General features: G+C 35.3%; 1 protein-coding gene across 1 annotated transcript; it reads left to right on the forward strand.

Annotated features, from left to right (window-relative positions):
- The first annotated feature begins 225 nt into the window (after positions 1-225).
- LOC120890716 (P antigen family member 3-like) lies at positions 226-6,857 on the forward strand. Its single transcript, XM_040288373.2, has 5 exons — positions 226-313; positions 1,184-1,282; positions 2,014-2,122; positions 3,079-3,204; positions 6,354-6,857. The coding sequence occupies exons 2-5, from the start codon at positions 1,199-1,201 to the stop codon at positions 6,374-6,376; spliced, it is 342 nt and encodes a 113-aa protein (XP_040144307.1). The 5' UTR covers positions 226-313; positions 1,184-1,198; the 3' UTR covers positions 6,377-6,857.
- Positions 6,858-14,186: the final 7,329 nt, after the last annotated feature.

The following is a 14,186-nucleotide window of genomic DNA, read 5'->3' on the forward strand; positions in this document are numbered from 1 at the left end:
AAAGATAAGCTAGAGTTTTCTAATCTCAAAGTAGAAAAAGTAAGATCCAGCAAGGGAAACAAAAAAATTTTTAAAAAGTTGTTGGGCGGTGGCTGCGCCAGAATCTCATTCTGCAAGACAGAATGTCTCTGCTGAGGCTGGAAAAAGCCCAGCCCCCACTCAGGGAGCCTGACTCAGTGCGCATGCTCCCTGCTTTGTGTCAGTTACTGCGCATGCGCTCTACTGCCTTCCTAGTGTTCCTAGAGCTATGCCAAGGCTGGTTGTGTCTTTTTTCTTTGGGTAGTATTCATTCTTTCTTGCTGATTGCAAGCAGGTGAGTCCTTGAGTCAGACTTGTAGAATTATGAGGAGGCACCAGCCAGCTTCCAGCACTGGGAGTGGGAGGGATCTGGAGGTCGTCATCCTTTTCAAAGGTGACACCATCACCATGGGCATTTGCTATCCTGGAAGGGGCTGGGAAGACTTAGGTGGACTGTGGTGAGGTTGGCTACCTTTATAGCTGGGAGGAATGTCGGAGGTGGTGATGAAGTTATTGGAATCCTGGAGATGTCTTCCAGACCCATAGGACACATTCCCAAGTCTCCAGTGGGGACTCTAGCGGGCAGCAGGTTGGGAAGTGAGGAATGAACATGAAAACATGGGCACAATGTGGGATTGTGACTGCATCCCTTAGATGTGCAGAGTAGTGGGTGGCATAACTAGTGATAACCAGTGGGTGGCATAACTAGTGATCTTTATCTCAATATCTCACCTGTGCTCTGGATGGTACCAAAACGCCCATAAAGGCTTTGGGAGGGAATTAAGGAGACTGTGCCTTCAAGAAAATTGTTATTTTAGGGACGAATGGACCTAGTTGTTGGGAGTGTGTCATAAGCAGTAGCCTCGTGAATTTTAATTCTCGAGGAGTATTTTCCTACATGTCTCCATGATGGGAAATCCACTTGTCCAAATGAACCTCATCCAAAATGTAGGATGTTGCCTTGGGCCTTAAGGCAATTTCTCTGACAGCCTGGACAAAATAAAGGCTCTGCAAAACACTGGGGAAGAATGCAGAGATGCAATTATCCTGGGATTTACTTTGGAGAAGAATTCTACATTTTAGAAAATTGGGCATTAACTCAGGGCTTTGGAAATGGTCGCCTATGCCATTATCTTAAATGTGTATTTCAAATCACATTATGTAGCTTTCAGTGTGAAATATGAAAAGACGAGGAAGACCAAACCCAAAATCTAGAGAGACAAAAGATGAACAAGAATCTTCTCAGCCTGCTGAGCCTGTGGTCGTGAGTGCTTTCATATTTGATGTTTTCTGTTAACAGAAGCTCGTTTTTGAGAAATGTTGTTGATATTACAGCTAGACTGGTAATATATTTCCATGATCGTAAGGGGTGATGGTTGGTGTCATAAAGGAGACTTTGATCCAGGAGGAGTCTGTTCTACTGTGGCCTGGATGGATGCTCTTACTTTCAAAGGAACTATGAGTGATGATTTCCTTCTGATGCTTACAATAGATCCCATGCATCCATGTCCATGTATATTCAAATCCCTTATAAAGTCACTGCAGTTAACTCCTGCGGGAGTAACCTCAGCATGAGAAGACTAGCTTTGTTAACAAAAAGAAAAAAAAAGAATAAGAAGCTAGGCCTGACAGCACACACTTGTAATTCCAGTGACTTGGGAGGCTGAGGCAGGAGGATTGCAATTTGATGGCCAGCCTCAGCAAATTAGAGAGACCCTGTCTCAAAAATAAACAGAACCAGAGCAATAGCTCAGTGGGAAAGCATACTCCATTACCAAAAGTAAATAGGTAAATAAATAAATAAAGCAGAATCAGGTTGAAAAATGGTTTTTAGCCTTCATGTAGTTTGATATATATATATATATATATATATATATCTCAATACCTTATGTATTTTTAAGTTGGTACTTGTATTATCAACAAAATTTTGTTTTGTTGATGTAAATACAAGTTTAGATTTTATTTCTGTTTAGATTTACACACATCTTCCAATAGGCTCAGCAGTCTGGTAATGAGCCATCTGAAGAAGAGGAACCTCCAATGGAAGGTCAGGATATGGCACCTGATCAGGAGAGAGAAAGTGGAGGACAGCCTGAAGCTCAAGGTGATGGGAAGGGCAAGAAAAATACCTGTGGGTAAGGTGCACATGTGAATCATGACAGTAACACTGGAAAAGGATGCAAGCATTTCTTGAAAGTTGATTAGGAAAGTGGAGAGCAGAGTTGGCAGGTTTGTACTTTTCCTTGCTATACAGATTGTTGCTGTTTCCTTGGAGGCTTACTCTGTGTCTTAGAAGCCTTGCTATCCAGGGCTGGCTCTGCATTAGTAATTCCAAGGAAATTTTACTCATAAGATTGTACATGATTTCTTAGTCATTGAATTAAAACTGGAAGCACTTTCTTACACTATCATGTGTAGGGAGGCCCAAGTCAACATATCTAACATAATAACATAACAATAGCATAATGAAACTTGTGTAGATGGGTGTGTTAACTCATTTCCTGCTTTCAAAAACCAGAGCATAGATGTAGAGACTGATCAAGGAACATTTGCCTGGTGGAGACAGAGCCTTACTTCAATTTCAACATAATATTTAGTATTTTCTCATGATATATCCTTTTGTAAGAAAAAGTGAAGAGTTTTGCTTAAAATGCTTAATTCTTGGATATCTGTAGTGTCAAATCCCCCAGTACTGTGCTATAAAGGGATGAACAGTTGAAAGAGCAAGTCAATGAATGATAACCACTCTTTCTTTGATTGATGTTGTTTTACTGTATGATTGGTAAAAGCTGGATAATTCAATATACTGGCATACAGGTAGCTATACTAGTCTGTATATAAGTACCTTTGATGGGTATTTGGATATTTTAGGATTAGAAACAAAAATATCCAAAGTTTCTGTAGGTATTTATTCGTTGCATCCATGGGAGAAAGTCAGAAGTCTTCCAGTCTCTCTATCTTGCTGATGTCACTCAAGAACATTTTCTTTTATTTTTTTTTTACTAATATCATTTAATAGTCCCAGTAATTCTTTTTCATTTTCACCTTTTCTTTTTTAAGGGGCTGGCCTGGAAGTTAATCTCCTAGAACTGCTTCAGCCAAAGACTGGAGGTAAAAAGGGGGATGGTCTTGATGTCAGGGGGGAGTTTGTAACCAGTCTGGAACCTACTCTGGTACCAGAAGCAGGTATGTGATCCACGATGTTGCAAAATTATGTAGATTTGTTTTCCACAATATTTTATCTTCATTAATGTAGAGATAACATTCCTACTACATTAAAAACACATTTCACACATACAGGTTCTTAAGCAAAGTGGTTAGACCTCAGATACCTGACTTTCACTTACAAAGACAAGCTAGGCCTAAACCATAAAGTAAGAAAGCAATTTTCAACTTTGAAGTCTCTTTAGCAACCAGTAGCAATTTTCAGATTGCTTTCATTATTTTTCTTTTTAACTCATACAGAATGTGGTTGAAATATCAGTTCCTACAAAACATGCTGATGTACTGAATAGACTCTCATACCAGACATAACAAAACTGATGGGAATCTGAATGAATCCCTAACTTCTAAATTGATCCTTTTTGCAATTATTAAAAATAGTGAATTCAAATCATATATTAAAATCATCTCAACTGCTTATTATTGCACCCTCTGGTTCTGTTGGATAGAATGGGGAGGTGGTCTTTTTTTCATGATTCAGTTATCTTGAAATTTGTGTTTGAATGAAATTACACCATATGAATAGAGATTTCACTGCTTCTAAGCAAATGAGCATCCACTCTGCCTGACGTTTCCCTTTTTTAAAATTCTGTTTGGAGACCTGAATGTCTGTTCTCAGAGTCTGTCATATTCTGAGTTAGATGTCTATTAGTAAATAATGGCATTTTCAGTCCTTCCCCCAATGAAGCCAGAAATGACAGAATAATAAAAAGAGAACAGGTAGTCTAGTTTCTATTTCTGTGGCTCATGATACAGGAAGAATGAAAGGCGATCAGAGAGGGTCAAGGTAATTGTGAGGAAGATGTCTATGCTATGCAAATACTTGTCCCCTTCTCATACTTGATGAAGTGATATTTCTGTTTCTTCTTCCATTCCTCCCTCTCTTCTTTCTTTTCTTCTCTTCTACAACTGAATAAATTTTTTTTTCTGTGTAGTACTGGGGATTGAAATCAAGATGCTCTACCACTGAGCTACAGCCTTGTCCTTTTTTATTTTTTATTATGAGACAAATTCTCCCTAAACTGCCCAGGGTGGCTTTGAACTTGTGATTCTCCTACCTCAGCCTCCAAATAGCTGGAAATACGTGTATGTGTCACCTTCCCTGATCACAAATTTATTCAGTTCACAAATATGAATATTCATTAGCACGTACTGCACAGAGGAGCCCGAATCCTTGCAAGAAATAGTGAAGGTGAGTCAGACATAAATCCTGCACTTGAGAGCCATGAAGTATAGGAAGGAAGGTCAGGCAGGAAAAAGAGTGGAAAACACCACAGGAATGACCCTAGTGAAGCTACGAAGAGGCAAAATAATTTCCAGCTTCAAAGGAAGAATTGATTTTCTGACTGGAAGACTTCTGGCCTTTTATCTCTCTTTGATTCACTACAGTGCAGACTTTTTAAAATTATAATTATCTGTGTTTATGACTTGTATAAAATAATGGGTTATGATTTGGCACTTTCATATGTGCATATAATGTAGTAATTTTTCTACTATGACAATGGACAGTATATTATACCATCTTGTCTACCCATACCATATATTATATAGTACATGTTTTTACCTTGAGATTTTACTGGATAAATGTTGAAGTTCAAACACTATGGAGTATTGCTTTCTTTGTAGTCCACTTAAGTATGATTTATAAATGTGTTTTCCAAATGGATGACCATAAGTTATGAGGGCTTCTGAATTTAATGAAGCACTTTGTATCAAGGGAAGAAATTACACTAGTTTTCTAAATGCTTTTCCTCTGCAATGATAAACCTTCCTATTTGACTATTTATGGTAGAAAATTATTTTCTGACCACTTCCAGAAATCTAATGAACATGATTATAACACAGTCTTAGGAATATCATACTTTAAACGAATATGATATTAAGATAAATGCCAAAGTATGTGATCATGCTATATAAAAATATATGTAAGAGCAACAGGATAAACCTAATGGAAAGGGAAAGGGATACTTAATGAAAGACCTGTATGAATGATAAAAGGAGCCAGTAATCCAACTAATAAATGACAAGATTGCTGGTGATCAAGATCACAATTCAGATTTCATAATGTAAAACACAGTGGAAAAATCCCAACAAGGAAAATGAGCAGGATACTAACAGATAGCAAATATATCATATAATTGAAAGGGAATACATTCTTAAATTCTGATATTTTAAATGTATGAATGAAATTGCTATGACACAAGAGCACACATAATTTAGGACACTCCAGTAGTACATGAATCTAAACATCACTAATATCTAGAAAAGCTGTTGCCATTCCAAAGCAATTATTAGATATAAATGTTTCCTTTTGAATTTATCTTACTTTCCCCCTCCCTCTCTTTCTCCAGTTCTTCCTTTGTTTTCATTTAGTTTTTGATTGCCATACTATGAGACATGGCATATACCTTCTTCTCATTTGAATGTTAAAAATAATGGTCAGAGCTGAAAACTAATGTGACCATATAATTTATTTTTACAAAGTAGAGTGCTTTTGAATGTAAAAAAAGAGGTGCTATTCATAGTCATGGATGTAGTATAGGTGAAAAGTAAAGAATCATTGTCACCATCTTAGAAACCATTCAGGAGTAATCTAGCCAAAACCAACAGTTTTCCACAGACAAATGAAATAGTTAATTTCCCTTTCACATCATGTATCCAGTTCCAAATGTGATATTAACTGTATATCCAAATTATTATATCTATCTAAAACATTTTAATTATACCTTTTTACTTAATTCATTTTGTTTTATTTTTTGTGTTGCTAGATTTTTAGTGTAAATGTTCCAGATTTTTACTCTCTACTTAAAATTATCTTTGTTTTTGAAGATGAATTTATGTTTCATTAACTGTGTTTAAAAGTCAGTCTCTTGATTTTCTGTACCATTAGAAAGTATGGTGTGTTGTAAGAATAGTGATAACATCCATGCCCATAAGTCTCTCTTCAAGGTCTCCACAGAGGTGTAATTGAATGTAAGCCAAACAGTGCCACACACGGATCTTGATTTGGTCTGTGTTATAGAACCAAATTTCTGGTGTTATTGATATGTTTTTAATACCACATAAATCAAGTTCTGCTGATAATGTCCCCAACTGTTATGCTTATATTACAGGTGAAGGGCCACCTGAGGTATAAATGAAGACAAAGTGAAAACACTGCAGGCTGTTGTTGTATTGGATATTTGACTTCCAATTCTCCTAATAAAATTACAAATTTCTCCAAAGAGGTCTCACTTGCCTTGGCTTTTTCCTAGGTATTTGATACCATTGAAAACTGTATCCGTTTTGAAATTTTAAGTTCAAAGCAGAATGTACCACTGCTTGTGTGTATGCATGTCAGGGTCATATGTTGATTTTCTTTCTGACAGCCATACTAGATATGCTTATCCCATATTTATCTCTCAGTCCTGTTTGATTTTCAGCATATGCCATCATATCATCTTTGAATACTGACAACCTATTTCTGCTATTTTGAACACTATTTTTTTTTCTGTATTACAACTCTGGACAGACTCAACACAGTCCCATGTTGAATATATTGCATATTTGGTATTCTTCTCTTGTGCCTGATAGAAAATGGGAAATTCAGATGCCTCACCATGCTGTCTGCTATTTGTATAGGTACACTTCATCAGAATAAAGAAGTTCAATTCTATTTTTACTCTCAGAGGATTATTTCTGTTGACTCGTGATTTTCATCAAACATCTGTAGCACATCTATTTAGGTAATTATTGGACATTTTCCATCATTAATCTGAATTACTTTGATTTATAATCAAAGTTACTTTGATAGGTGGCTATGTTTAAACTAATACTGAATTCTTAGGGAAATAGTATGTCATAGCATATTAAATCCTTTTTTAAAGTAATCTATGTCAATGAATTGTTTAGGAATTTTGTGAAGATCCTCATGAGTTATGTTTGCCTATATCTTTATGGCACGTATTATCTTTATTGGACTTTGATATCAAGGCAACACTACTTTTATGAATGACTCAGAGTATAAAACCTCTTTCTCCCATTCTCTGAAACCAAAGTCTCTGCAAGACTTAGAGTAATGTAGAGCTTGGCTTTCCTGTGAACACTTTTTTTTTGGATCACTTTATTTCAGCAGTGGACCCCACTTAACAGAGACAGAAAGGGCAACCTCAGGCCTTCATCACTTCAAACTCTACAAGGCATCAATCTTTCTTGCAAATTGCCTATAATGACGCAGTCTGTCTAAAAACTACCTGCTTCTATTGTGTGCTGATATGATCCTTGTGTACAAGGAAAGTTAAAAGCCACCACTCCATCAGTTTTCCTAGATAATTTTGATCTGTGCTCTATGGTTGCACATGGGCATGCCAAATATAGATCTGTGCATGTTTATGACACTAGCTCCACTTATTGGAATTCACTTATTTGTATTGTTATTAGTACATTTTAGTTATACATAATATCAGATTTCATTTTGACATAAACACATATGCATACAATATAATTTGCTCTGCTTCAGTCCCTAGTACTTTCTTTTTTCCTAACCTTCTCCCTCCCTGTTACCACTTCCTCAACTCTCTACTAATTTTCCCTTTACTTATTTATACATAGTTAAATTTACTTTTTTAGTCTTCATTGGTTTTCTTTAGTCAAACATGACAGTAGAATCCATTTTGCATAATTATAAAAGCATGGAATATATCTTGTTCTAATTCAGTCCCCAGTATCTCTCTCTCCTCCCCTTTTCTTCCAAAACATCTGTTCCCTTCCCCCTATTCTACTGATCTGTCCGGCATTTTCCCATAGTTATTTTTAAAATTACTCTCTTGTGTATGTACCCAATGGTGAGATTCACTGTGGCATATTCATATATGTACTTAGAAAAATTTTATCAGATTCATTCCAATGTCTTTCCTTTTCCCATTTCTCCTCCCTTCCCTTCATTCCCCTTTGCCTGTTCCACTGAACTTCTTTTTTAATCTCCCCTTACTGTAGATTCTCTTCCACATATCAGAGAAAACATTCCACCTTTGGTTTTTAGTGAGTGGCTTATTTCACTTAGGTTGATAGTCTCCAGATCCATCCATTTTCAGGCAAATGTCATGAAGTCATTCTACTTTGTGGCAGAGTAATATTCTTTTGTGTATATATCCCACATTTTCTTTATCCATTTACAGCTTACCTAGTGTGAATTATGCTGCTATAAATATTGATGTTGCTGTGTCACTGTAGTATGCTGATTATAAATCAAATTAGTTCTTACATATATACATAAGGGTGAAATTCACATATGTATCTATATACATACATATATTCCTATATACACTAATATACACAGTATAATATGGTCAATTTTATTTCATTTACAGCATTTTCCTGTCATTCCATCCTCCCCATCAATCCTTTTCCATTGCAGTTCTTTAGTGATAACAAAAATAATGGTAACTCACACTTACCTAGTGTATGTTATTCATTAGCCATCTTCAGTTCAAGGTTCCACATGTTTATGACATCATTTCATCGTTGAACAACATAATAGTTTTCATTAAATTGATAATTGCTGACTCTAGTACATTGGAGATTTGGGGACTCTAGGTCTATGTCAGGAGCCTTTTAAAGTGTTTTATTAGTGTATTATATTTATACATAATATTGGGGTTCTTTTTGACATAATCATACATACATGGAATATACTTTGCTCTACTTGAGTTGTTGTATTTACATATTCCTTGCCATTCTACCTCCCTCTAGTGTACTCGTCTTCCTTATATTTACAGTCTCTATTATTGGCATGTTATAATTATGCATACTGTCAGTGATAATTTTTATATGATTATACATGTATGGAATTAATCTGCTCAAATTCAATCCCCGGTACTTACCCTTTCCATCCCTTTTTCCTTCCCCCTTTCTCTTTTCCTTACCCTACTTATCTTTCATCCATTTATTTTTAGTTTTTTTTAATAATTAGTGCATTATAGATATACATACAGGTGAAATTCACTGGCATATTCATATATGCAACATAACATAATCTGATTGAATTTATTCTAATATTCCTCCCATTTCTCATTACCCCTTCCTCTCCCTCAATTCCCTTCTTTATCTCACTGATTTCTCTTGTCATGGGATTTCTGCCCCCTTATCCCCCCTTATTTTTGTCTAGTTTCTGCATAAGGGAGAAAACATTTGACCCCTGGTTTTCTGAGTGTGGTGTATTTCACTTAGCATGATGTTCTCCAGTTCCATCCATTTACAGGCAAATGCCATCACTCCTTTCTTTTTATAGCTGAAAAAAAATGTCACTGTGTATATATGCCACACTTTCTTTTTCCATTCATCTGTTGAAGAGCACCTAGATTGGTTCCATAGCTTAGCTTTTGTGAATTGAGCTGCTATAATCATTGATGTGGCTGTATCATTATAGTTATGCTGATTTTAAGTCCTTTGGGTATATGCTGAGAAGTGGGATAATTGGGTCAAATGGTGTCTCCATTCCAAGTTTTCCAAGGAATCTCCATATTGTTTTCCAAAGTGGGTGGGTGCACCAATTTGTAATCCCACCAGCAATGTATGAGTGTACCTCCCCCTCCATGTCCTTGCCAGAATTTATTTGTATTTTTTAAAATTGTAGATGGACACAATTTTGTATTTTGTTTATTTATTTTTATGTGGTGCTGAGGATGGAGCCCAGTGCCTCACACATGTGAAGTAAGAAAACTACCACTGAGCCACAACCCCAGCCACTTATTATATTCTTGATATTTGCTATTCTGACAGGAGTGAGATGAATTCTCAATTAGTTTCGACTTGTGTTCCCTTTACTGTTAGGATGTTAACATTTTTTTCATATGTTTGTTGGCCATTTGTATTTATTGTTTTGAGAAGTTTCCATTTAGTTCTTTTGCCAATTTATAATTGATAATTTAATTAATAGACATATAAAATATTTCATCCATCAATGTCTGAATACACTTTCTTCTCAGCAGTACATGGAACTTTCTCTAATATATACCATGTTATGTGAACTATAACATATGTTGGCATACATTTGTAATATTACCTTAATATATTTTTAGCATCTGTAGGGATATTTGGATCACTCCATTTCCATTGATATTAATTTTTGTGTTCTGCCTTTTTACTTCATTAAACTTATTTGATTTTTATCAAATTTAGCATTATTATTTCTTCTCTACTTCATGTATTTCTGCTTCTAGTATTAGTTTTCCTCCCTACTACATAATTTGAAAATAACTTGATTGTTATTCTAGCTTCTTTATGATACAGTACTTTAAGTTGTAAATATTCATCTGTGTACTGTTTGTTCACAGAGATCCCAATATTTAAATTTTTTATTATGACTTAGTTCAAAGCGCTTTTTATTTACATTTCTTGTGCTTTCTTCCTTGATCTCTGAGAGATATTTATAAGTGTGCCATTTAATTTTGAAATAGATGTCATGTGGTGGTAAGGTCCTATATATCTTAAGGTGATTGATTTCTACTGTAATAAATCATGCAGGAAACACAATAGGCAGTATTTCAAATTTTAAAAAGTAATCGAAATGCTTTCTATATTGATTGTATTGGTTACATACATGTCAAAACTGAACAAATAGCACTCTTCAAATATGTGCACTTTATTGTACTTCAATTTTACCTCAAGAAATGTGTGAAAAAAAGAATTATTTTTTATCAACACACACAATATTAAATTCCTTTACATTGTATCCCTTTGAAAATGTTATCATAAGTAGCAATGTGATGTCCTGAATCCATTTTTTTTGTAAAGGCAATATTGTTTTTCAGGCACCATTTGAGGCATTGAGAATAGGTAGTACCTTGGTTTGCAGCTTTTTCTGAATTAATGTTAATGGAACAGAACAATCTGTGCCCCCCCAAAAGGCTAAAATGCTTGCTGCAGCAGTATTTTATGACGTCAATACTGTCTATTACTTTTATCATTACATTGAAAAAGCAAATAAACATGATACTCAGTCAATAGACTGGAACCAAAGGTCCATCAGTCTTAATTCCCAGGGACATCTCTATTCCTCAGAGAAGCCAATTATGAGTCATCCACTATTAGTGTAATGGAGTCCATTATTCACTTTTTCTCAAGTAATGTTAGTTTGGTGTACTGACATTTAGGATATAAATATTTACAATGCTTATATTTTTTCTTTCTTTTTTTAAAGAGAGAAAGAGAAATGAGAGAGAGAGAGAGAGAGAGAGAGAGAGAGAGAGAGAGAGAATTTTTTAATATTTATTTTGTAGTTTTTGGCAGACACAACATCTTTGTTTGTATGTGGTGCTGAGGATCAAACCCGGGCCGCACACATGCCAGACGAGTGTGCTACCACTTGAGCCACATCCCCAGCCCAGCTTATATTTTTTCTGTGCTGGTTAGGTGTGTTTCTTGTAGACAACCTACAGTTGTGTCTTGTTTTTAAACCCAAACCTTCAGTCTATGTCTTATTTAATATTTTTTAGTCTATCTGGATATTTGCCTGAGCCTCTTCTAAATATATCATCCACCATCATTTTGGGGAGTTTTAGTAATTGACAATGTGTATCTGATTTTTTCATTTGTCCAAAACTATCTCAGCTTGGACCTCAACTAACTTCCAACATTTTCAATCTATATGGCTTAGTCACACATTTTACATGTCATACTGCCTAATTTTCAGCTTATTCTAGGGTTACTATTCCACATTTCTTCTCTCTGGGAATGTCATTGTAGAGAGTGTTTTCAGTAAGTTCTTATTATATGTTAGAATAAGGCTGGCTTTCATGTTGTTTATGTTTCTGCTGGCTACTCCTTATTGTCAAGCAGTATGGAGGCGAGGGGTGTCTGTTGGCTAAGCATCATGTTTATTTGCTTTGTCCACATCAAGTGGTGGGTGATTTGATGCTGAGATGTACTACCAACATCAAATATCATAAAAAAGAACTAATCTCACTAAAAAGACCCTCCCATAACAGTGGAAGCAACATCCATCTGAATATATGCACAAATTTTATCATAGACAACAGAAAATACAAGTAAACAGGGTCACCTCCCATCATTCATAATTGCCCCGTAACTCAACTAATGGAAATGTCTGGAAGAATAATTTTGAAACAAGGAATTAAGAGGATCACTAAGGAATGAACTAAGAAAGTCAATACAGGATATGAAAAACCATTTCAATAAAGAGGTAGAGATTCTAGAAACAAAAGCATAGAGGAAATGAACAGCAGAAGAAGTTCACTGAAAAATTCTGTGAAGAGCTCAGTATAGGGGTGCATACTTGTAATCCTAGAACCTGAGGGAGCTGAGGCAGGAGGATGGAAAAGTCCAGTACAGCCTCAGCAGCTTAGCACTACCATGTCTCAAAGTTAAAAGGGGGGCTGGTGATGCAGTTCGGTGGTAAAGTGACCATGAGTTTCATCCCCACTACTTCAAAGGAAAATAAATTCAACAGAAAATATAAGTAACAGACTAGATGAAGACAAGGAATTAACTTCAGGATTCAAAGACAAAGTAGATGAACAGGAACAGTAAGACTGTAACAGAACAAAATAATAATCTATAAACAAGAACTCAGGGAAAAAATCAAAACAACAACAACAGATTTAAGACTCATACCTTCTGAGGAAGAGGTAAAACTATGGGAAAACATTACTCATTGAAATAAGAGAAGAAATCTTTCAAAAATTTTGAGAATGAGATGAACATAAAGATACTGGGAAATGCAGAAAGGCCAAAAAGACATGATCAGAAAACAATTTCTTCATGAAATATTAATGTTAAAATGCCAATGATAGAGAAAAAAAAAGAATTGTTAAAAGCTGTAAGAGGGAAATACCAAGTCACTTGATAAAGGCAAACACATCATAACGAGAGCATATTTCTTAGGAAAACTTCTAAAGAGCAGGAGGTCATCAAATGATTAATTTTAAGCCTAAATAAATAAGTAAAAAACTTCCAAACTCCATTACTACACAAAGCAAAGCTATCCTTCAGAATAGAGGAAGAAATTAAAACCTTCATAAGTAATGGTAAACCAAAGGAATGCATGACCGCCAAACAAGGGCAGCAGACGAAACTTAAATTAAGATACTTCAATTAAGCTTACACACAGAACAAGGGGAAAGTGATCAAGAGAGCAGGTCAAAGAATAAATCAAATTAGAAGAGTAAAAAAAAAACAAAAGAGAATTAGGAATGAAACAAATTTAGAAAGAGACAGATGAAAGGAAGTAGTGCATAAATCCCTAAAATAAAACTGAAAGTAAATGGTATTATTTCTCCAATTTAAAGACATGGACTGGGCTGGGGTTGTGGTTCAGGAGTAGAGCGCTTCCCTAGCACATGTGAGGCACTGGGTTCAATCCTTAGCACCACATAAAAATAAACAAACACAATAAAGGTATTGTGTCCATCTACAACTAAAAAATATTTTTAAAAAACATAGACTGAAGGTTTGAATTTAAAAACAAGACATAACTGTATGTTGTCTATAAGAAACACACCTAACCAGCACAGAAAAATATAAGCATTGACAATATTTATACCTTGAATGTCAGCACCTCCATCAAACTAACATTACTTGAGAAAAAGTGAACAATGGACTCCATGACACTAATAGTGAATGACTTCAATACAGCACTCACACAAATAGGTAAGTAATGCAGACACAAATTCAAAGAAGATATCACATAGTTAAACTATACTTAGATCAAATGCATTCAACAGATATCTACAGAATACTTCCTCCCACAATAGAACCATATGCTTCTTTCCCAGCTGTTCATGCAACATTCTCCAAAATAGGTCATCTATTAGGCCACAAAGCAACTTTCAGCTAAAAAAAAATTGACATCATTATTTGCATGTTGTCATATGTTAATGGAATGAAATAAAAAATAAGCTGCAAGAAAAGCTACAAGAATTCTACAAACACATGGGGATTGAACAATA

This window comes from Ictidomys tridecemlineatus, chromosome X (genome assembly GCF_052094955.1).
Source record: "Ictidomys tridecemlineatus isolate mIctTri1 chromosome X, mIctTri1.hap1, whole genome shotgun sequence".
Lineage (NCBI taxonomy): Eukaryota > Metazoa > Chordata > Mammalia > Rodentia > Sciuridae > Ictidomys > Ictidomys tridecemlineatus.